This window comes from Urocitellus parryii, chromosome 1, assembly GCF_045843805.1.
Source record: "Urocitellus parryii isolate mUroPar1 chromosome 1, mUroPar1.hap1, whole genome shotgun sequence".
NCBI classification, from domain to species: Eukaryota; Metazoa; Chordata; class Mammalia; order Rodentia; family Sciuridae; genus Urocitellus; species Urocitellus parryii.
Genome location: NC_135531.1, coordinates 277,496,572 through 277,521,197, shown reverse-complemented (window position 1 = coordinate 277,521,197; position 24,626 = coordinate 277,496,572). Strand labels below are relative to the sequence as shown.

The 24,626-nt window shown below is 53.2% G+C and overlaps 1 protein-coding gene across 1 annotated transcript in view; it reads left to right on the top strand.

Moving 5' to 3' along the window:
* The first annotated feature begins 278 nt into the window (after positions 1-278).
* Positions 279-24,626, top strand: part of Ngef (neuronal guanine nucleotide exchange factor) — a 33,326-nt gene continuing 8,978 nt past the window's right edge. The window contains exons 1-6 of the mRNA XM_026412761.2: positions 279-382; positions 1,089-1,231; positions 7,174-7,466; positions 20,879-21,039; positions 22,272-22,424; positions 23,980-24,109. Coding sequence (XP_026268546.1) covers positions 279-382; positions 1,089-1,231; positions 7,174-7,466; positions 20,879-21,039; positions 22,272-22,424; positions 23,980-24,109 — 984 coding nt within the window. The remainder of the gene's footprint in view (positions 383-1,088; positions 1,232-7,173; positions 7,467-20,878; positions 21,040-22,271; positions 22,425-23,979; positions 24,110-24,626) is intronic.

The window sequence follows — 24,626 nt, the reverse complement described above, 5'->3', positions numbered from 1 at the left end:
GCTCCCGGCCTGAGCGCCCCCGCCCCTCAGCCACCGGGCCTCGCCCCCGCCGCGCGCGCCCCTCCCGCCTCCCCCCGTTGCCGTGGCAACCCCCGGAGCCTCCAGGCGCGCGCGCGCCCGCGGGAGCGCTCGACAGCGGCGGTGGCGGCGGCGGCAGCTCCGGCTCCAGCCGCGCGCGCTGCGACCTCACTCCAGAGCCCGCGCGTCGCCCCCGGCCCAGCCCGGGCCCCCAGCGCGGCCCCCCACCGGCCCCGGCTCCCTCCCCGCCGCCGGCCCCCATGGAGCTGCTGGCTGCAGCCTTCAGCGCCGCCTGCGCTGTGGACCACGACAGCTCCACCTCGGAGAGCGACGCGCGCGATTCGGCGGGACACCTGCCCGGCAGGTGAGGACCGGTGGCCATCCCGGTTCCCGCGCGCTGGCCCCGTCTGCTTCCTTCCCTGCTTGCTCCCCCAGCGACGGACACCGACTGGCAAGGCCTATCCCCAAACCCCGGCCCACGGGCTCCCGCCGCCCCCCACTCCTACCCGGGCCCTCGTCGGGCGGGCATCTGGCCGCAGTAGGGCAGCTTCCGTCTCCCTGCCGCTGGCACCCCAGTTGCTCCCCAAGATCGCCTCCAGTGCCTTCGCCCCGGACGCCCTGGGCGTGCGCGTGCCGCATGGATTCCCTCTCCGCCCTGAGTGGCCCTGGGACTGAAGGATCGGGGACGAAAGGGACTGGGGGCTGCCTGACCGCGAGGGGCGCAAGGTGGCCTCCTGGCCGCGGGACCCGTCGGGGCCACCATCGGCGCCACCGAGCGCGCGAGCAGGGCGCGCCAAGTTTCCGACGCCTGCCCGCGAGCTCGAAAAACATGAAGGTTTGGGCGGTCTAGTGTGGGAATGAATCACCCCGTCGCGCCCTGGTGCAGGACAAAAAGGGCCTTTGGGTCCGCCCTGCTGGGACGGGCAGTGGCTGCTGTGGTCCCTCGGCCTGGACGGCCTGAGGCAGGGTGCCACTGGCCTGCAGCCGATTGTGAAGACGCCTCTGGCAAGCCGGCCAAGGTGTGTCGTTGCTTAAAAATAACCAGCCTTGTGGTCCTCCCTCTCTGGCAGCGAGTCATCCTCCACCCCGGGAAATGGGACCACACCCGAGGAGTGCCCAGCCCTGGCGGACAGCCCCACCACCCTCACCGAGGCCCTGCAGATGATCCATCCCATTCCTGCCGACTCCTGGAGAAACCTCATCGAACAAATAGGTGGGTGTCCTTGGTTGAGACAGAGTTTTAAGAAAGTGGGTGCCAGGTGGACTCTGAGATTCTTGGCCCGTGGGATGAGGTTTTTGAAATCTGTGGTTCTGAATGGTCCAGAGGCACAACTGCCTCATCTTATTAGTGCTGTACCATTGAGCTAATTTAGCAAATGGATTTCTATCCTGCTGACTCTGCTTGGCCCAACTCTCCTGAGCAAGGGCTCTCTTCAGTCATTTCTGCCAGAAAGAGAAGAGGTGAACCAGTACTGCTGGACCCTGCAGAGTGAGCCTTCCTTGCGCTCCAGGCAGGGAGGGGCCTGGGAAGAACAGGGCGTGGGCCCAGAGTGGGAACAGAGAGGGAGGTGTGTGAAGGGCCCGCCTGGGCAGAGCCAGGCTGATGGCCAGGGACTTTGCAAGCCAGGAAAGGGAAAGTAGAGAAAGAGGGAGCCCCAGAAGCCCTTGAATAAGGAAGGGAAACCTCTCCTGGAATATGGCTCTGGGGAGACACCCAAGGAGCAGCATGTATGTCCAGCTCCCATAGGCCACCAAGAATTCACAAAGGGGGCTGAGACAGTGTCCAAAGAACTCCATGCCTTGCACTAAGAAATTGCTGGTGACATCAGGCTACTTCTCATATCATCACCAGGGGCACCAGTGAATGGATCTGTAGTTTCCGTTCATCTGAAAGTGGTACTGGCTGCTTAGAAAATATTCTTCGATGTTATTAGAGCAGACTACTTGTTAAAATAAAAATTCTGAATTTGGAAATTTTCTTGTCTAAATAATATATCATTATTGTCCTTTAGTCCCAATCACTGAACAGACACAATGTGCCCTCAGAGTGGAAATGGAGCTTCTGTCCCTATAGGAGACCTGGCATTTGGGAGGCTTTTCAGGCAGCTGCCCTCCTGGCTGGTGGGGAGCTGTCTCACCCAACCCTGAGAGGAGCGAGCCCCTGTGAAGCTGAGGGGGTGGAGTGTGCACTGCGTGCTGTTAGGCTGCTCCGACTCCCAGAAGTTTGTCTCCTGTGGTACCCTGTACGTCAGGTTGGGGTGGGGGCACGATGGGGGCTTTTCATTTTGTTGGCTGAGGAAGTGGAGAGGGGCTAATCTGAAACTGATGCCTGATTTCAAACACAGGGGCTCTTAACCACTGAGCCACATCCCCAGCTCTTTTTTTTTTTTTTTTTTGTATTTTATTTAGAGACAGGGTCTCACTGGGTTGCCTAGGGCCTCACTAAATTGTGAGGCTGGCCTCAAACTTGTGATCCTCCTGACTCGGCTTCCTGAGCCACTGGGATTATAGGTGTGCACCACTGCGTCTGGCAGAAATCCTGATTTTGCAACAAAGATTTTCCCAATGCTCTGCCACATTGTCCTTTGTATGAGGAGAGCCACCTCTGCCTCCGCATATGATGGAACCTTTGGCTTCTACCCTCTTGGAGGGGCTCTTCTGTGGCTAGGATCAGGGCCATGACCAGGAAGGAATTAGGGTGGGGAGGGGCCAAAGCCCCCATCTGCTCCCAGGAGGCCGAGCACTTCCCCCGGAGCTGCAGAAGCTCCAAGCTGGAGTCCGGGCCCCTGAGTCTTCTGTCTGCCCATCATGGGCCCAAGTTTCCTCACCTGACAGACAGCAGAGACGCTGAAGTTCTGAGCCTTTCCCCCACAGCCCCTTCTCCATATCTGCTGGTGTCAGGGGAGCATCTTTCCCTGTTTCCCGTAGGTCTCCATGGATGGGGCGAGGGACAGCACAGAGCTGTCCCATGTCATCTCAGTCTTCATTGGAGACTCAGTGGCTATGGCTCGCAGGTCCTCTCCCCAGCCCAGCTGCCCTGGGCCATGTGAGTGAGAGGATTCTTCACCAGGTGTCAGGAAAGATCGCAGGGTCCTAAGGGCAGAGTAAAATCCAGGGGACAGAAAGTGGAATGAGTTTGTTTGCATTTTGTAGACTGTGTTTTGGATTTTGCAGTGGCCACCACTCAGGTTACACAGAATGTTCAGTGACTGCACACTAGAGTACACAGCTGTCGTCACAGTGGCTGTGGCCCCACAGATCACACAGCCCGAGCCCCTGGAGTGGTGTGTGTGTGTGTGTGTGTGCAAGAGAGAGAGAGAGATTGTCTATGCTCGGCACATAGAATGGCTCACTAAATCATAATTGATTCCCTACCCTTCAAATTGTATTTGAAGAATGAAATAAAAAGGAATCCTCTTCAGGAGGAGGGATTTGAAATGACTCAGGAGGCTTTGGCCAAAGGAGCTGGGGACTCACCCTCCTTCTCCAGCCAACCTGGTTTACATCTTTTAGTAAGAGTTGGACTGAGCCTTCCTATTCCACATGCATGTGATACCAAGTGCAAGCTTTTGTAAATTAAAAAAGATTTACAAAAGGGAAAACTAACTTCCATATAAAGTTGTGCTTACTGAACATACAAATATAAAATAGGAATACATGCTATATTCACAACACGTTGAGCTGAGGCACAGCTGAGTGGTAGAGCATTTGTCTAGCACATGTGAGGCCCTGGTTTGATCCCCACACTGCAAAAAAAAAAAAAATTAAATGCAATACTCTGAGTACATCGAGTTCTCAGATAACATGTAGTTCCTCATATAAATCTACTGTATTTGGTGGTCTGAATTAGATTATACAGTAATCTGAATTTAATGCAAACAAAAAACAAAAGATCATGAAAAGTAGTTATAATAGCATGTCAAATAATTCTGTAATCATAGTAACTCCAGAAAAAAAATTGGAGTTCCAATTTATGTTCTAAATATATACCTCAGAAAAAAAAGTCTGCATTTTTTTTAATTCTAAAATTATTTTGGCTGCAATGAACAGAATATCTAGCAAAAACTGATCTTAAATGATGAAGGCAGCCCATGTCAGTCAATGAGTCCAGGGGCGAGAAGGTCCCGAATAGGTTCATCACCCAGACAGGCACCACAGTGCTTCTCCTCCTCAATCGGCTGTAATGGCTCCAGGCATCACACCCTCCAGCAGTGGTCTGTAGCAGCAGGAAGGGTGCTGTCTTTTAGTGTTTCTTGGGGAGAGACATCTTTTTGAGAAGCCCTTAGAATATGTCGCCTTTCTCTTTCTCTCCTTGGCCAGTGTCTTAATCTGTACCTGCTGCTATAACAAAATACCTTTTTGAGACTATAACAAAATAACTGAGACAGGGAATTCATACAGAAAAGAGATTTATTAAACTCACAGTTCAGAGGTCTGAGAACATGGCACCAGTCTCTGATGGGCTCTGGTAAAGGTTCCCTGGTACTATTACAACATGGTGGGTGGCAGCATAATGGGAATGAGCAGGAGAAATTACATGCAAAAGATTCCGGGGCCAGGCTCACTGTTTTTAGAACCCTTTCTTTCTTTCTTTTCTTTCTTTCTTTCTTTCTTTCTTTCGTTGTAGATGGACACAGTACCTTTATCTTATTTATTAATTTTTATGTGGTGCTGAGGATTGAACCCAGTGCCTCACGTGTGCTAGGCAAGCGCTCTACCACTCTGCCACAACCCAGCCCCAAGAACAACCTATTTTTTATGTGTGTGGTGCTGGGGATTGAAACCAGGGCCCTGTGCATGCGAGGCAAGCTCTCTACCAACTGAGCTGTAGCCCCAGCCCAGCAACCCATTCTTAAACTGAGGTTCTTGTGGAGTCCTTAAAAGGAAGTGGCCCATGGCCTAGATAACATCACACTGGGACCAAGCCTCACCTCGGGGACAAGCCACATCCACACTCAAACACTGGGTGACTTATTATGGTTCTGGAGGCTGAGGCCCAGCACCAGAGCTGATTCCCGATGGTGAGGGCTCGGATGGCGCTTGCCTGGAGTCCTCATGTGGCAGGAGAGACAATGTGGCTCCCCTCAACCTCTTTCATAAGGACAGTGCTCCGTTCATGGAAATCACTTCCCCAGATGCCCCGCCTCTTAGACGGTCACCCTGGGCATTAGGTTCCAGCATATGAACTTGCAGGTGTCACATGCCCACGCCCCAACCCACCGCTGGCAAGGGGAAGGGAGCGGTCAGGGAAGGTGTCCCTCAGTCAACATCCCCCACGTCCTGGAGCACAGATGGGCAGCACCCAAACCAAACCCCTGCCCTGCTACCTGGGAAGCCAGGGTGTGAGGGACGGAGGGGAGCCCCTGAGAGCGTCTGCCACCATGTGACCCCCCCAGTGCTGAAGTCTCATGCACCTGTGAAAAGTTGGAGGTAGTTCTGCCCCGGATTAGCTACCTGCAGCACGCGTAAGATGTGCTTTCTGAAATGTCAGAAGTACGCTAGGTCAGACACTCCGAGGAAGCTTGGAAACTGCACTTAAAAAGGTGTTCAGCACGTGCTTGAGGGCCTCGTGGGTGCGGGTTAAACACTGGAAGGTGAACCCAAGTGGAAGCCTCCGTAAGCATCCTGTCTGTCAGAAGCCCAGGAAAATAACGAGCTAGATGGCAACAGTCACGTGTCACAATTGAGCCCATTTATGTGGTGACACTCAATTGTCCTTATAGGTCCCCAACCTGAGTTGTATTTAGCATAGATGGACTTTCGTTCCTTTGTCACATGAACTCCACATTGACTTCTGCTGGATGGTGACATTGCAAAGCACAGGGGCTCAGTTAAAGGCTTTATGATTTAGAGTCATGGAGCATTGGAAGCCAACGGTGTGACCCACGGATAGACTGATGAGGTTCCCGCCCGTGGATGTGACTGACCCAGCTCACGTATCCAGGGTCTCCGAGGTGGTCTTTCCTCTCTCACCCCTTCCCACTGTTTAGACACGCTTAACATGTCTGGGCTGCACTGAAGGAGAGGGTGCTTTCCAAGTGGACAAACCTAGGGGTCCCAGCCACTGTCCCGAGCTCTAGACCAGTAAGTCCAGCTACCCAGCTGAGTTTCTCCACTAGGGACCCCAGGACATTTTCATCTCTGCACTACCCCACCCCCAGTCAGAGCCTCCACTCGTGTTCCTTGTCCTCTTGAATGGTGCCACGAGACCCTCTTGCCAAGCTGGTGACCTGGGTTTTACCCAGCACCAGACATTGCTCTACGTTGGACTGTCCCCTGAGTCGGGCCCTGGGCTCTGTTACTACCACCACTTCATCTGCTGTCCTTGGAGCTGCGGCCCTCTCCCACCAGCCTGGTTCTGCTGAATGCAACCCAGGCATGCTGGCCTGAGAGCTCCTGGGGCCTCCCTGGCCAATGGGCAGAGTCCTGTTTCTGTGCGTGGCTGACAAGACCCTTGGGGCTGACCTGTCCCCGCATCCTTGTGGAAGGCAGGGTGGTGTGGAGGGACAGTCCCTCTGCCCACAGCCAGTTGCCCTGAAGGGGGTTTTTCTCATGGAGCTGCTACGTCCGTTCCAGCTTCTCGTACCCGAGTCTCCCTTGAGACAGGTGCATTTGTTTCAGAACCGGCTGGGGAAGCCATCGGAGACTGTGCACAAGAGATGGGTCCCTTGGACTCCTCAGGTTGCTGAGACAGGGATTTTTCCTCCATATGCAAATTGACAGCTACTCCCACGCCATGGATGAGAGTGCTTGAGGGCTACTATTGGGGCATTAGGGCTGTGGGAAGGTCCCTGCTGGATGTTGAGACCTAACCGGGACGTTTCCGTTCAACAGTGCCCTCCCGGTTACTGACACATCAAGGTCTGCCTTCTCGTTTTGCTGAAGAAAGCTCGCATTTGTGGGACTGGATTTTGAATCAGAGACTTTTCTTAGTGGTGGAGGAAACTTGCACGTTCTGGTCTTTCCCACCAGGGAGAGGAGGCAGTTTGCTCTGTGGTCAGGAGCCTATTACTGGGAATCGAGAGAGTCCCTCTTTCTCCGTGTGCTCCTCAGTAGAGCGTCCCCTCGCCGTAAGAGTGTGACGTTATAGTGATTTGAAATGACTGCCATCAAAAATCTTGTGCTTTTTAAAAATACAACGCTCTTTTATTCCAGGGCTCCTATATCAGGAATACCGAGATAAATCAACCCTCCAAGAAATCGAGACCAGGAGGCAACAGGACGCAGAGATCCAGGGCGATGAGGATGGGTCCCCCACCGGCGAGGACACTCCAGAGGAAGAGGAGGAAGAGGAAGAGCCGGCGAGCCCACCCCAGAGGAGGGCTGTGCCCCAGATCTGCCTGCTCAGTAACCCCCACTCGAGGTTCAACCTCTGGCAGGACCTTCCAGAGATCCAGAGCAGCGGGGTGCTGGAGATCCTGCAGCCCGAGGAGGTCAAACTGCAGGAGGTAAGCGCAGGGCTTCACTTGGTCCCAGCTGATGGGGGCCTTCCTCTGGGGGCTGAGGTTCTGTTGTGGTTCATCAGGAGGATGACTGGCAGGGCGCGCCCATGAGACCACGCGGGAAAGCAGACATGATCTCGTGGGCACCTGAAGGCACCTGCAGCCTCTCGGTCAGCCCCTCCCCAGGGCTGAGGCCCCGACAGGCGCGTGCCCTCGGGTGGGAAGATGGCATTTGCGCACCCTTCGTGACTGCCCTGGTAAAGCACCAGGTGATGCTAAGCCTGTGGTGACTGTGAGATCACCCCAGCCACCTAAGCTGGGTGACAGAAATCTGCTGTACTTCCTTTCCCTTGTCATCTTATCCCCCAACTTTATTTGGGGGCCATTTTAACTTTGGAGGAGCGGGGTGCTGAAAGAAATCTCCCGGCGTGGCCACCCCCACCCCCAACTGGGCAGAAATCAGGGCCGTGAGTCTCTTGCCCGGATCTGTGGGCAGGACCCTTCGGCTGACCTTGGGCAGTCGTGAGGTTGCCTGGTCTGCAGCTGCAGGGAGAAACAGTGGATCAGAGACAGAAACAAGTATCTGGGAACCTCGGGGCTTGCTTTAATGGAACAAAGATTATTCGGGTATCAAGGAAAGTTGTGTGATTTAGAGAGACAAGCGTCTGGTCAACAGTGAGGAGAGAGGACCTGTGGACGTGTGTGTGCTGATTGTATCGTGTGTGTGTGTTTGTGTGGTGCTGGCGAGGGAAGCCGGGCCTGGGCGTGCTGGGAATGTGCTTTCCACTGAGCTACATCCCAGCCCTCTTGTTGTTATTTAAAAAGCAAAACAGCCCAGCTACTTGGGAGGCTGAGGCAGGAGGATCTCTTCAGCCCAGGAGTTCCAGGCCGGCTCACCCAGCAGAGTGAGACCCCTCTCTTAAAAAAAAATTAAATACAAATTAAAAGCAAACAGGTAGACTGTAGCATCCATTGTGAATGATCAAGACTGAGAACAGCTCCCGACCTGCATCCTCCAACTCAGACTTGGGCTTCCAAGCAGGTTTGCAGTAGAGAAGGTTTGATAAAATTGGATTTTGAAGGACCACCAGGGATTCACCTGCTAACCTCCTGCCCTGTAGAATCAGGAAAAAAAAGAGTTTAAATGCTGGCATCCCTCCTGGCTCTTGAACAGGGATTTGTAAGTGGCTACATCAAGAGTTTGTCTGTTTTAGGAGACTTCTGATATGAAACTTAGAGATCAATCATAATATGTAGAACTTAAAAGAAAGCATGAGCCTTTCACAACATAAACGTAGCTAGAAGCCGAGGAGGGGCCTTTTGTATCACATAGAAAAGCACAGCAAACTGCAAAGAAGCACAGGAAACAAACAGCGTTGAAAAAGGTGGCAGAGTTAGTAACAAACCTGTCAGTTACAACAATAAATGCAAATTGCTGAAGCTCCTCCATTAAAGACGGAAGTCTCCCTTGTACCACCAAAGTAAATGACTTCATTATTATGGGATGGTAGAATCACAGGGCCAGCAAATTAGCAAAGTGAGCAGGAGTCGCCTCATGCTGTTAAAGGTGTCCTTTACGTGGATAAAGGTACCACTTTATTTTTAAGTATTTTAACGTTGCATATATAACTCATTGCTACACTTGCATTACTTTTTTTTTTAAAAAAAAAAAAAAGGCAAACAACACTAAAGTGTCCACCTAGGCCTTTTCTTTGACCCTAGGTTCCCGTTGGAGGACGAGCTTCATCTAATTCACCTCTTCTGATAAAGCACAGCCTTAAGGCACCGTCTGCTTTTGGAGTTCAGACACGTAGGACCACTCCGTCAGAAGCCTTCTGGGTTGTTGTGACGCTGTCCCCAGGGCTGCGCTCGAAGTTTTGGCTTCACCCTAGCGGCGGTTGGGTTTGGTTGGGGGTGTTAGCAACTTGCCTTCCATGAACTCAGAGCTTTCAGCTTCGTTTTTATAAAACGCTCCCCTGGCACTGGCCACCGCTGATTCTCAGCATTAAGTGATAGAGGGCATCACAGGTACAACTGGCTTGAAGAAGTTGAGGGAGGGACACAGGTGGCTTGGAGTGCAAGGAGCGAGGTGTGTGGAGTCTGCCCAGAGCGCTCCGTGGGTCCCACAGGGCACCAGGGGACCTCAGCGAGGCGGGAGCACAGGTGGCTGGGGAGAACGTGAGAGGTGGCTGCAGGGAGGGACCTCACCCGAAGCTGCTGGTCAAAAGTGAAGTGCATTTTGACTGGTAGTGGACCCCACCACACCGTCGTTCAAAAGGCAGAACAGGCTGAGTGTCCCTAAGATGAACGTTTGACATGTGAAATGCTCCAAAATCAGACTTTTGAGGCCCTGACATACCACAAGTGAAAAATTGATACCATGAAGCTTTAATATTTAAGATATTTTAAGTGAAATTACCTCCGGGCTATGTGTCTAAGCCTTTTTGAAACATAAATGAACTCCGTGTTTAGACCTGGGTCCCCTCCCCAAAATATCTCATTATGTATCTGCAAACATTCCAACCACCCCCAGGTCTGGCGTACCTCTGGTCCCAGCATTTTGGATAAGGACGACTCAGATCCACCCTGCCACCCTCCGTGTGCGGGCCATTCCCACCGCCCTCCTGGCTCTGTCGAACATCCTGGTTTTCTGTGATCTGTCAGATAAAACTCCCATCTTGTTCCCCTGCCTGTCCCCAGGACTTGCTTGAACAGCCTTTCACGAAATTATCTTTTTCCTTCCTTTGTCAGCTGGCTGTTTTATTTTTCGTCCTTTTTAAAAATTGGTTTGTTTATATTGGTGTTCTGATTGGTTTTTTAGCAGCTTTTTGTACATTCTGGATGTTGATTCTTTTTTAATGTTCTCGGATGCTTTTTCACGGTGGAGTGTGGGGAGCAACAGAAGGTAGTGATTTTCATTCTCAGTCCCACTCTACTTCTTAGCTGTGTGACCTGGGAAATACAGGTAACTTCTCTGTTCCTCAGTTGCCTTATCTGTAAAATGAAGATGTTGTGGTTCATTTTCTGTGGCTAACCTGAGTCCGGGTGATAGGTAAAGAGAGTTCATGGTTCTGGAGGCTGGGAAGTTCAAGGTGGCTGTGCTGGGGAGGGTCCTGCGCTCTTCAACTCACGGCTGGAAGTTGAAGGACCAGCAGGCATAGGGGAGAGCAGGGGGCACTGAGCTCCCCCAAGAGCCAATCCCCTTGAGAGGAGAGCATGCATCCACTAAGGAGGGCGACCCACAGGCCCCCTGAACTACTGCAGCGGGGACGGGGTCTCCAGGTGCGTTTTTGTGGGGACTGACGGCATTCCCACCGTCGTCGGGGTTCCTGGTGCTGCCCCCGGGGCCTGTGCACTGGGGGAGCTGACCTGCTCGCTTTGCTGAGGGTGTCTTTCTTCGTGAAAATCTATCACTGTTTTCACCTGAGGTTCCCAGGATCGGGGAGGCTGGTCCCCAGAGCACACTGCACAGTGGAGGTCACGCGGGATCGGGGGCCGTGTGAACTGGAGTGTGGGGTCCAGCACATGGAGCCCAGGGACCGCCCTGCTCTTGTAACCCGCGACCGAGCCCGAGTGGCCCCACATCCACATGCTGTAGCGGTGGGGCCCGCCAGGCCCCGGGGGCCTGAGACAGCGGCTGACTGACAACGTTGTCCCTGGGCTCTGTCTCTTCAAGCTGTGCCACCCGCCCTCGTGGAGGCTGACCACTGGACACGTCACCAAAAGTTGGTCATGGATTAATTAACCGAGATGGACAGCTCCTTAAATGATGACTGGAGTGGTCCAGGCCACGGGTCTCACTACGACGCTGTGGAACGAGAGATGAACGCCGTCACAACTTCCCATCAGCGACGTGGCCACCGCTTCTAACCGAGGACACGGAGGATGCTGCTTCACATGTCAGACTGTGTCAGAGAGGAGGGGAGCGCTGAGTTCAAGATGCTGTGGGATGGAGGGGGTCGGCGAGGCTGCATCTGGATAAAAATGCTCACCCTGCTGGGCTTCCATTACTAAATAAGGGAGAAATCCGGATCAGATGAACTTCTCCCCGGCCAGCCCAGCCGAAGACGCCCTCCAGACTCGCCTCTGAGGAGAGCAGCTGGCCGAGCGGGGGGGAGGCTCTGTGAGTCTGAGAGAGCAATTTTCTAGGAAAATACGAGCCACCAAAAACTGACTCAAATCCAAAAATATCAGCCAGGCACAGTGACAGCCATCTGTAGTCCCAGCTGCTCCGGAGGCTGAGGCAGGAGGATCTCTCGAGCCCAAGAGTTCAAGGTCAACAGATCGAGACCCCATCTCTTAAGAATCAATCAAAGTTTTAAAATAAAAATGCTAAAAACACAAAAATACACCAGTGACCAAAACCTCACTGGCAGAAGAGATGCCGTGGCCAGTGCAGGGGGGCCACCGTCACAGCAGGGCTGCCCGGCAGGACACTCCACGGTGGGAGGAGTGGATCCTGGCTCCCGCGACTGAGGAGCTGAGGGCTGGACCTGCCGCCCTCTCCGACGTCACTGCAGCCGCGTGGCGCTGGGCAGAGGTCAGCGGGCTTCTTCAAGGGCTAGATAATGGCTGCTGCAGTCTCGGTCCAGCCCGCTCGGCCTGCTGCCCTGGCGTGACAGAGCTACGCACACAGGCAGGAGGAGGCTCAGGAAAACCAGATTGACCACCCACAGGCTGCCGTCTGCCCGACCTGGGCTATGGCATTCAAAAGAAGAAAATGCCCAAATTATTCGAAAGTAGGGTGACATTGACAATCAAAGCTGCCCTTATTGACATGCACGTGCAAAAACACCTAAACCCACAATTGTAGGTGAAGACATGCCGAGAGGCTCCTCTCTCAGGAACCAGTGGAACCGAGAGACACGTCAAATCAGCAGGGATGGGGCTGGGGCTGGGCCTCATGGTGGAGCGCTTGCCTAGCATGTGTGAGGCCCTGGCTTCGATCCTCAGCACCACATATAAATAAAATAAAAATAAAGGTCCATCAACAACCATATATATATATATATATACATTTTTTTTTAAGTCAGCAGGGATGTGGAAGAACTGACCACCATCAGCCAGCTGGAGCTGGTTAACTTTTACAGACGACTCCACCCAACCACAGCAGAATACAAAATTTTTTCAAATACACATAGAATAGTTACCAAGACAGACCACAGCACACCTGACAAGTGCATAAGAAGTGAAATCATACAAACAGTGTTATCTGACCCTAGAGAATTAAAATAGAAATCAGTAATGTGAAATAACTAGAAAATGGCTGGGGGTGTAGCTCTGTGGCACATACTTACCCTGCATGCACCAGGCCCTGAGACCCATCCCCAGCACTACAGGGGGAAAAAGATAACAGGAAAATATCCAAACACTTGGAAAATAGACAACACACTTATAAATAATCCCTGGGCCCAAAAGGAAGATAAACACACAAAAAATTGCTATTTGTTTTTTTTGTTTTGTTTTGTTTTTTGGGGGACTCAAATGATTTGTACCAGTCTGCTTTGTCTTTTTTATTTGCTTTTTTATTAATTAATTAATTAATTAATTTTAATTAGGTGTATATGAGAGCAGAATGCATTTTAATTCATTGTACAAAATTGCAGCACAACTTTTCACTTCCCTGGTTATATACGATGTAGCATCGCACCATATGTGCAGTCATCCATGTACCTAGGGTGATGATGTCCAACTCATTCCACCATCTTTCCTGCCCCCATGCCCCCTCCCCACCCCTCACCCCTTTGTCCCATTGAAGTTCCTTCATTTTTCCCATTTTCAGCATCCACTTACCAGAGAGAACATTCAGCCTTTGGTTTTGGGGGATTGGCTTACTTCACTTCTTAGCATGATATTCTCCAACTCCATCCATTTACCTGGAAATGCCATAATTTTATTCTCTTTTAATACTCTGTAATATTCCATTGTGTATATGTACCACAGTTTCTTTATCCATTCATCTATTGAAGGGAGCCGAGGTTGGTTTCACAGTTTAGCTATTGTGAAATGAGCTCCTGTAAACATTGATGTGGCTGCGTTACTATAATATGCTGATTTTAAGTCCTTTGGGTATAGACAGAGGAGAGGGATAGCTGGGTCAAAAGGTGGTTCCATTCCAAGTTTTCTAAGGAATCTCCAGAGTGGTTGCACCAATTTGCAGTCCCACCAACAATGTATGAGTGAACTTTTTCCCCACATCCTCACCAACATTTATTGTTGTCTGTATTCTTGATAGCTGCCATTCTGACTGGCACGAAATGAAATCTTAGAGTAGTTTTGATTTGCATTTTTCTAATTACTAGAGATGTTGAATATTTTTTCATATATTTGTTGATCAAATGTATATCTTCTTCTGAGAAGTGTCTGTTCAGCTCCTTAGCCCATTTATTGATTGGGTTATTTGTTTTTTTGGTGTTAAGTAAAATTTTCTGTTTTAACATATGTTGGAAAAACCCAGATTTCAATCAACTAGAAAACTCTTTTCAATAAGAATACGAAAGCACCCCAAGGAAAAATGGATAAAACAATTCACATAGAAGGAGAACAAGTGGGTAGTGAGTAAATGAAAAAGAAATCAAACTCACTAATAATCAAAGAAATCCCAGCATTGAGGTATTGTCTTCTGCATTTCAAAAAGACAGAGACTTTTAACTCAAATCTACGTTAAAAGCCTAGTGCTGGGGGGATTTTATTTTTTTAATTTTTTTATTCTAATTTGTTATATAAATGAGCATTCTGTTATATCAGTGATAAGCAAAGCATAGCAATCATTGTACCAAAATCCCAATAAGAATATATTTGTACCATTTCTAATATTTCTGTCTAGAAATTTGTCTTGCAAAATAATAAGATGTGTGCACAAGTATTTATTTATTAGGATGTGCATCCCAGCAAAAATTTCAAAGAATGAGAAGAAGTCTAAATACCCAACAGTAGAGGAATTATTTAGTAAGACAGTATATAGCTATCCAAAGACACAGCATTAAAAAACATGTTTTCAAAGAATAAAATAGCAAATATTCATGATAAATAACATTTTTAAAAAGCAGAATAGAACACTCATCTATAATAGAGTGTGCAAAGAAAATTAAAACTTTATACATTTTTGGCTGTTTCCTGTGGATCAGATGAAGACATTTGAAGATACCAAGGCGGATGGAGAAGCAATGTAGTTGCGTTCAGTGGTGGGAACAGGGACACGCAGGCTTTGGTGTGACTTGCTCCGAGTTTTGGGGATTGGCTTTTCATATTTAAAGGGGTCAAAGTAAGCTTTCTGTCTTGTAATGAACACAAAGCTGAGCTCGTCAGACTCTATGCTCCCAATCTTTGGGGTCCCGTGCCAAAACCCGGGGGCGACCCCTGCTGCCCAGCTCCGTCTGCTGCCGGATCCCTCTCCACCTTCACAGATCTGGGTTCCCACCGGCCTCTGAGCGATGGTTTTTGAGTCACTGAGAACACGACACTTGGAGAAAGTAATTGGAATATATTCAGATTAAAAGAACAGGAAGGAGGCAAGTTAGGAAGGGCAGGGCTTCCCGGTGGGCAGCAGGGGCTCTTCCAGGACCTGCAGGAAGGGGTGGGACACAGGATTGTCCTGAAAGAATAAAGAGAAAGAAAGGGAATGTGACTGTGGAGGGGAGGGCAGGGCCACGCAGATGGCACTTGATTCTCCCACCTGACACCTGGCACTGTGGGACCGACACAGCCTGGTGGGCGGTGTCCCCAGCACATGCAGGACCTGTCTCTGCCACTTGGTCTCCATGGCTGGGTGTGCAGGGCTGGAGACGTGAGCAGGGAGTCATGTTCTGAGAATCTCCAGGGGACAGGGACACACACAGGTACACTCAGGGGCGTAGGCAAGTCCCCAGCATGCCCAGAGAGCGGAAGGGAGGGGCCCAGTGGTCCCCAACACAGTCTGAGTCCGCTCGGCCTCTCTTGGGTCTTGTTTGGCAGCTGCTTTCACTGCTCAGGACTGACATGTGTTGCCTGCTTTGCGCCTGCAGAAGGAAAAAGGAAATTGCTTGGGTTTTTGCTTTTTGTTTTTTCTTCTTCTGTAGTTATGTATGGGCAGCGTGCCTTTATTTTATCTGTTTATTTTTATGTGGTGCTAAGGATCGAACCCTGTGCCTCATATAGGCTAGGCAACGCTCTGCCACTAAGCCACAACCCCAGCCCAGGCTTAGGGTTTTTTATATGATGGGCCTATCAAAAACTTAAATTGTGATTGTTACGTTATTAACCAGCCTTCACCAAATCTCCATCTATAGGGTTAACCCTAACAATTCGGCAAGAGAGTCCTAAATTGGGAGGGGGCCAGCTCTTAAGGTGGCAATAGCCATCACCCAAAACATCAGGTATTTCTTTGATCTGATGTTCTACTTGATGTAGAAAATAAACACCGATAACTGTTTTAACCAGATAGTAAAATTAGCACATATCATTTTTGAAATGAATCATTTGGATAAATAGTTTATGCATCTGATATAAAATTTAAAAAGAGCAGAAGTATTTGCAGAGGAAGAGTCTCCCCGACCCCATACCTATCCTGAGCTGCCCGGGTCCCTCCTCAGCCGCCTGTTTGCGGTAGAAGGTGTATGCTTGCGCTGTTGTATCAGTAACAAGCTGCTCTGGGCATCGCTGTGAGCCTGGCTTCCCTGACACTCAGCAAAATACTTATTATGTCTCTCTAGAGCAGTCTTTTTTTGTACCAGGAATTGAACCCAGGGACACTTACCCTTGAGCCACATCTCTAGCCCTTTTAATGTTTTTCTTTTGACACAGGGTCTCACAAGTTGCCTAAGTTGCAGGGGGGCCTCTGTGTGTGAGAGGCTGGCTTTGAACGTGGGAGCCTCCTGGGCTGCTGGAATTACAGGCATGTGCCCCTGCGCCTGGTAGCAATCCATGTTTTTGCAGCTTTTGAGGGCTCTGTTGATTACCCGGTCCATATTTAACCAGCCCCTGTTAATGCAAGTTTGCAGTTGAAAAGGTCGTGTCTCAGGGATGTTCCCTGCAGCATTATTTAAAATCATGCAAAGACAGAATGCCCTCCGTGGGTCCGGTGGGGACCGCGGAGTGGAACTGCTGGTCTACAGGACACATGTGTTTAAACTGGGAAGACACCGCCCAGTTGTCCCCATGCTCTGTCTGTGGGTGGGTGTGCTCACTCCCCACCACGGATGTAGCACATTATCTAGCGATTTTACCTTGACTCTTATGCTGGATGAAAAATGGAGTCTGGTTTGTCCGTATCCCTCTGTGAGGAAGCCTGAACGTGGTGTACTTTTATACCTGTTTTAATATATCAATTTTTTCAAATTGCTTTGTTACCGGGTTGTCTTGAGGAAATTTGATAATCAGCATTGTGATGGGGACTTGCTGGGGCTGGGCGGGGACTGCTGGTGTCAGGGGGTGCTGTTGGCCCTGGTACCTGCACAGAGGGCCCCCCATGTCCTGCCCCCTCCCTCACCACCATCCTATCTCCTGCCCCCGAGAACCCATCTTTGGCACTCCTGGGAATGGGCTGCCTTGCCATCCTCTGGGGAACAATCCCAGTGTCCTCCTAGGACAGCCCTCTGCCCGTCTGGCCAGAGCGCCTTCCCACCACTTGTGGAGGCCACGACAGCGGTTGGACAGGAAATGCCCAAGTCGGGCTCTATGGCGGGCCAGGCTCCAGGCCGAGCATTTCGCAGTCGTTTCCTGATAGCCACACGACGAGTCAGGCGGCCATTTGTACATGAGGAAACTGAGGCTCAGTGGGAGGCTGAGCAACTGTCACTGTGGCAGAGGTTCTGGCCAAGTCCCCACTCCAGGGCCTTAAGCCAGTCTGCAGCTCAGCTGCCCACAGAGGGACATGCCCACCAGTTACGTCACAGTCCTCGAAACCCTGGAGAAATGCTCTGCCTTGACAGGATCTTACGGGTCACAGGGAATCCAGGGCAGAGCTGGCTTCGCAGTGGCGGGTGGACAAGCCCTCGGAGTGGACATGACTGTTGCAGATACCAAGTGCAATAGCCAGGGCTAAGAGCGCCATTCGGGGACCGCGCTGTGATTCACAAATTTGGTCAATCTAATGAGTATTCCCTGAGGATGGGAATCCTAGGCTGGCTGAGGGCTCAAAGCAGCTGCCCTGGTGGGGACGCAGCCGGCCGATGCCAGCCTGGCCAGAGCATGGGACATCAGGCTTCAGCAGAAGTTGGGACGCACACTCACACTCATTCACACTCCCTCTCACACACACCTGGCCCTGCCTGCTCCTCGATGTGCCTCAGCTGGCTCCACTGCAGGCTTCTCTCACACCTGCTGTCTCTGATCCCCTGGGCTGTGAGCCCGTGGTGACAGCAGGGACTGTGCCTGGTCACCTGGGAGCTCAGGCCTAGACCCTGGACACAGCAGATGTCCCGTGAACTCTGTGGCACCAACAGATGCAGGAGTGAAGGAGTGAGCAGGCTGGCCAGGTCCCTCGTTAGCCCTGTTCCACCTACAAAGGCTTCAGCCTCTGATAGTAAAGTTACACAGATAAGGAAAAGGCGACCATATTGATGTCACAAATACCAGGACATATGCCACAAGACAGACACCCTGCCAAAGGAGAATTCGCAGATGACTAGTTGCCTGTAAATGGATAAAGAGGGGGTGAGTGCTGGGTGAATGGACTCCGCCAGCCTCAGTGAGCGGTGGTTCAAGCCAAAGTCAGCCTCTGAAAGGCCAGGCCTGGTTGTTCCCGACCACCTCGTCCTCCTGGCGTCAGGATGACAATGCCACCAGCCAGGGAACCCGGGTGGACCCGGGCTAGGGAGGCCCTTGCATGCATAATCGGGGTGCTCTGGTAGGCATCCTTCCTGGTGATGTAGTCGACAGACCCCCTCTCCATGTGCTGCTGTGATTTGGGCTCAGTGCCCGCTGCCCCATACCTGTGGCACCCTGTACCTGTGACGCCCATCTGGATCACCTTTGTTAGTTAGCTTGGGAGCCTTGAAGGCTTGACATTGTCTCGAGAAAATTAAATTTAGCAGCAGGAAAGTGAGTTCCTGACAGCATCTGTAGCCAAGAAAGCTTCCAGGAACCTTCTCCTGAGGGGCCTCCCTGTGCCAGGCTGGGTGTAGGTAGATGGAGCAGCCCATGGCTAGCTGGGGCGTCAGTGCTGGGGCTGTAGGTCGACCACCAGGAGTCCAGGGCCGTGCGTTTCGTGTGGGTGCTTATTTTCAGGTGGACAAGGCAGTTGTGGTGCAAGGACGTTATGGAGAGGCCACTGCTTGGGTCAGCGTCTTGGTTCTCGCTGTCATTGTCTCAATCAGGGGCAACCTGGTGGCCCAGGGCCTGTGATTGGCGGCTCAGCCCTGGAGGATGTCACTGTCAACTTGGTTGCTAGGCAGGTCTGCCCTGCAGGACATCCCCGACTTACAAATCTGTTCCTCATCTTAAAGTGCCTGGCTGGGTGGGCTGTGGGCAGGGCTGCCAGTGACAGCAGACGCCCAGCCCACCCCTGCCTGCTGCAGTCCTCAAAACCCTGGAGAAACGCCCCGCCTTGACGGGATCTTACGGGTCACAGGGAATCCAGGGCAGAGCTGGCTTCGCAGTGGCGGGTGGACAGGCCCTCAGAGTGGAACGCGGCTGTTGCAGATACCAAGTGCAATAGCCAGAACTAAGAGCGCCATTCGGGGACCACGCTGTGATTCATAAATTTGGGGTCAGTCTAATGAGTATTCCCGGAGGATGGGAATCCTAGGCTGGTTGAGGGCTCAAAGCGGCCACCCTACTGGGACGCAGCTGGCCAGTGCCAGCCTGGCCAGAGCATGGGACATCAGGCTTCATGGCAGGGGCTGTGCAGAGCCAGAACGGGGAACCCACAGTCGTCTCAGCCCTCCCACCACAGAGGTGGGCGACCTCAGGCACGTGGCCTCAGCTCTGCTCCCGCTTCCTTCTGGTGACACGGGAGCTTCTATGCCTCCTTCCTGGGGGACTTTGGGGATTGAAGGGACAGCTGTACAAAGACCCTGTCCCCAGAGCCTGTGTGATCTCCCTCCCTCCTTCCTGACCCCTGGAGCTGGAGCCTGCTGGACCTGGGGAGGCCAGAGCCCTGCCTTCACCAGGGCTGTGTCCGTCCATCCTCCTCTGCCCGGCCGTGTTGGTTCCCAGGACTGCCCACAGCCTGGGGGCACAGAAACCTGAGCGCACTCACCCACAGGTGTGGACGCCAGAGGCCTGAAGTGGGGTCTCTGCAGAGCTGCGCTCCCTCCTTCTCGGGGAGAGTCCTTGCCTCTTCCAGTTCTGGCAGCTCCAAGTGTCCCTTGCTGTGGCCACACCTCCCCGCCTTTTCTCCATCCTGTCTCTCCACCATGGGCACGCCCACCCGAAATCCAGGACGACCTCACCTTGACATCCTTAACTCACTTACATCTGCAAAGACCCTTTTCCACACAAGGTCACACTCACAGGCTCTGGGGACTAGAACGTGGGCGTAGCCTCTGGGTGTGGGCACAATTCAACCCATTATATTGTCCCTCTGGGGACCTGAGCCATCCTAGGCCAATAAAAAGTGGAGGAGGATGGGGAGAGGAAGGTGGAAGGTGCCAGCTGACCTTACAGATGGAGGTCAGGCAGGCCAGGCTGCTGCGTGAGCTTCACGGAGCCACACTTGCGAGGGCAGAGCTTCGGTTAGTTTTGTGGTGTTCACAGCTTCAGTGGATAAAGAACAAAAAAACACACGCCTGCACACACGCACACACGTGCACACGTGCATACAGATGCACACGTACACACTCCACACATGAACACACATGTGCTCGCACACACACACAGATGGAAAAGAGGTGCCTCAGAAGAGCTTATTAGGTTAAGGATTTCTTTTTCAAAATGAAGATTGTTTATTACATTATAAAAGCCAACCTTAGGAGCGATGACACAGGCTCATTTTCTAATTTTCAGACAATTCAAAAAGTAAAAAGGAAACAGCCCTCCCCAGATTCCTCCCTGCTGGAGCCGGAGGTGACCCGTTTCCTTCGACATGTTTCTCTGGGCGTGTGGAGTCGGGGGCCTCTGCTCGCCGCCTTTCCCTCCTGACTCTGCTGGTAACCCGGGCAGGACCCGTGGCCTGGAGGACCCCCACCGTGTGGCCACCTCACGTGCTCCTCCCTTCCCCATGTCCTGGACCTCAGCTTGTCCCCGATGTCCATGGCACAGGAAGGGTGTTGAGAGCGTGCTCTCAAAGGGCAGGACACTGTGCCCTCTTTCACGGGGCTGCTTGTCCCCTGGGGATGGGTGGCAGCGTCGGGGAGCAGCCGTCCACACACCTCGGTGCCTCCCTCACAGCCGGCTGGGCTTCCCGGGGCCTCTGAGCGGGAGGACGCAGTTGGGCTTCCCCGGAATCAAGGCAGTGACCACGGGTGTCCTGTGTTGTGTCCCCGCCCCCCCTGACACAGGCCATGTTCGAGCTGGTCACCTCCGAGGCCTCCTACTACAAGAGCCTGAACCTGCTGGTGTCCCACTTCATGGAGAACGAGCGGATGAAGAAGATCCTGCACCCGTCCGAGGCACACATCCTCTTCTCCAACGTCCAGGACGTCCTGGCTGTGAGCGAGCGGTGAGAGCCGCTTCCTGTCCAGGCGGCCGAAGCTGGCCGTGGTGCTTGTCTCAGGGCTGCTCTGCTCTTGATTGTTGGGAATTTTCCATAATTAATATGACCAATAATGACATAAATCCAAGATCCACCTCCCCACGCAGCGGGGTGGCCAGTGGCAAGTCCCAGGTTCGTCCCCATCAACCATACCCTGTGGGTCTCCAGGGAGCCGTGGCCGGGAGGACCCCCACCCTGAACTGGAGCCATGTTGAGTGGTCTCTCTTACGCACGGAACCCGCAGTTGTCCACTGCAGTCCGTCTCTCAGGCGGGTCCTCGGCCAGTCCATGACCTGTAGGTGTGTCCCCCTGAGCAGTTCACCCTCCTGCGGTTACAGAGCCCTGGCTCGGGCCCCTGGGCTAAGACCTCTGAGCGTAGCCTGGCCTCAGGCTCCCGATCCTCTTGGATGGTGTGAGCCGTAGTTGGGGGAAGTGGTTTTGAGCTTATGGCTGGGCCTGGTTGAAGTCAAGGGTGAGTCAAAGGGGGAAGAAGAGATATCCATTGGTTCTCTCAAAGAAGGAATGAACTCGGGCATATTATCGGGGTCAGAGGCCCACCACCACCTCACTGTGGCCTGGGCAGCTGGGCTGCTAAAGGCCACCTGGGGAGAAGCTGACCAATGTCTGCACTCAGCTGTGAGCCCGGGCATGCCACATCACATGTGGCCCCCTGCACTGACACCCACCTGTGCGTTAGTCCCTCCACCTCCCTGTGGCAGGCCCGTCTGGATGGCTCTGGACACAATGGTCACCGAGGCCTGAGCAGCCGGAGAGACCCTCGGCCTTGGCCTCCGCACCTCTTATCTATGTGCTGATTCCTGTTTCACTGTGGGAAATCCCGAGGTGCAGAAGTAAAGACACCACACAGTGAGCCCTGGGCCGAGGCCCTGCTTCAGCAGTGACGGGCAGCACAGGGGCAGTCCAGGTTCCCCCACCCCGGCCACCCCCATGGGACCATCCTGAAGCAAGGCCTCATGGTCATTTTACTCCCTCCGCAAACACACAGTCTGTCCCGAGACCGAGATGAGGCGTCTGTCTACCCCAATGCTGTCGTCCATCCAAACCAGATGTGCCCACGTGTCCCGCCAGCGTGCAGACTCCTGGCCAGTCTCCTGGACCTGCGCGCTGCTTTGTCCCAGCCAGGGTGTGTCCTGAGCCTGCCTGCCCCACGTCCTCAGCCCAGCCGCTGCCCCTTGCAGGTTTCTCCTGGAGCTGGAGCACAGGATGGAGGAGAACATCGTCATCTCCGACGTGTGTGACATCGTGTACCACTACGCCGCCAGCCACTTCTCTGTCTACATCACCTATGTGAGCAACCAGACCTACCAGGAGAGGACCTACAAGCAGCTGCTGTGAGTGTCCCCCCGTCCCTGCCCTCCCTGGTCCCAGGGGCCCCGAGGTTGGCCAGACTGGTGACCGCATCCAGACCTGCCACCTTCCGGGCCAGTGACAGTGCCCAGACCCAGCATGTTCCCAGAGCCTTACCCCACTGGACCCAAAGTGAGTGAGTTATCGTCCCCCAGACCCGTCCCTGACCGCTGAGCAGGCCCTGTGCACTTGGGGAAGAGGAGGAGGCCGAGAGACTGAAAGGGGGATGAACTAGCAGAAGGGAGGGGCAAGCAGGAGCTGACTCTGTGGCTACCCAGCCATGCCCTTGGCTCGATTACCAATCCACCATGTCAGCAACTCCCTCGGAGGTTTCAGTTGACAAGATAATTTTCCGGTCACCTTGCCTCTGTTGAGTTTTTGCACTGGTCACTCTTAAGGTGCTGGGGACATCCAGGAGGGCACTCAGTTCCACTCAGAAATTTCGAAGGCCTTTCCGAAGGTGACCTTCCACATCAGAGAAAAGCAGAACTTCTGAGCCATCTGCATTTGGGAAGGAGGAACAGGATGGCAGGCCAGGATACACGACAGGCTGAGGTGGCCTCTCGTTTGTCCTGGGAACGAAGGCAAGGCCAGGGGTTTTATGAGGACAGAGAGGTCCTCTCCCGTTGGGGGAGCTGGCAAGCTTGATTGGCAGCAGCTGCCGTGCCACCCTGGTCTTGTGGTCATAGTTCCCAGGACAGTTGCTGAGAACGCAGCCTTGAGATAGAGTGGCTCACTGGCCTCACAGGGCAGCTCCCGAGACAAGAGCTGGTGACCGGAGAGTTGCCCTCGTGGCCTGTCGGCTCCATGTAGATGGTCTGACAAGGATGCTTCGTCCGTAGGCCTGCTGTCCCTATGGGTCTGAAGCCTACCCTTGGCTGGCCTTTCTGTGGGACCCCAGGGTTACTCATGGATGAATTTGCGCATCCAGGTGCTCCAGGGTTTGGGAATTGGAACTTGAGGTCAGGCATTGAGAAGACGCGCATCCAGCAGATAGGTGCCCACGCACCGCTGTGCCCAGGAGGCCCTGGGGCCCCTCCCTGTGCCACGTGAGCAGCAGCAGGCAGGGCGCCACCACTCGGCACGTGCAGCCAGGGCTGACTCTCATCTCCCACAGCCTCCCAGGTCCTTGTCAGCGCTGTGCCCAGCCCACCTGTCAGAAATAGCTCAGGCCCTCCTGGCAGGTGACTGGCGCCTGCTGCCTGTTCCCGTCACTACGTGGGTTACCTCGCCATGGCGTCCTCCTGAGTGAAATCATCTAATTGTGTGTCTGATTCACAGACTTGGCCACACAAAGAATCCTCGCCCTCCCACACGCCACCTATTTTGCAGACTTCACGGGCTGGGCCTGCGAAGTCACTATTGTTATTTGACTTGTGCATGAACAGTTGATTTCCCATTAGAAAAGAGACAGAGAGAGAGAAAGAAAGGACATTTCCCCTGACCGTGGGTCTCCGGGTCCCTAGGAGCGGTCAGTGGGGAGGAAGCGTCTCCGTGCGCACCTGCAGGAGAGACCCACTGCTGTGTCTGTGTCCCCAGCCAGGAGAAGGCAGCGTTCCGGGAGCTGATCGCGCAGCTGGAGCTCGACCCCAAGTGCAGAGGCCTGCCCTTCTCCTCCTTCCTCATCCTGCCCTTCCAGAGGATCACGCGCCTCAAGCTGCTGGTGCAGGTGCTGCCGCCGCGCTCCCAGGGCTCCCTTCTGTCTCCCCAGAGCTCTGTTGGCTTCCTAGGGAGTCCATTTGTTCCACAAGTACTAATTAAGCTCCTACTGTGTGCCAAGCATCTCCCTGAGCTGTGAGGGCCCAGCCAGAGAAAACAACCAGGAAATGGTTTTGACCATGAGGACAATTAACGAGGTCACCGAATTAAGGTGACTCCCTCGCCACTGCCAGTGGGGCAGGGGGCAAAGAAAGATAAGCGACATTCACACTGAGTCCTGGCTCGGGAGGAGCCAGCCAGGTGGCCATCTGGAGGAAGGGGCATTCTATGTAGAAGGGACTGGATGCACAAAGGCCCTGGGGCAGCAGGGTTCACAGGAACAAGGTGGGAGTGACTTGGTCAGAGGCAGACTTGGGGCCTGGGGCTCCATCCTGTGTGGTCTTCACCTGATCTGAGGGTGCTTTTCCGGCTCACTGTGGCAGCTGCAGAGGAAGGGCCGGAGGGACAGTGACTCAGTGCGCTGAAAT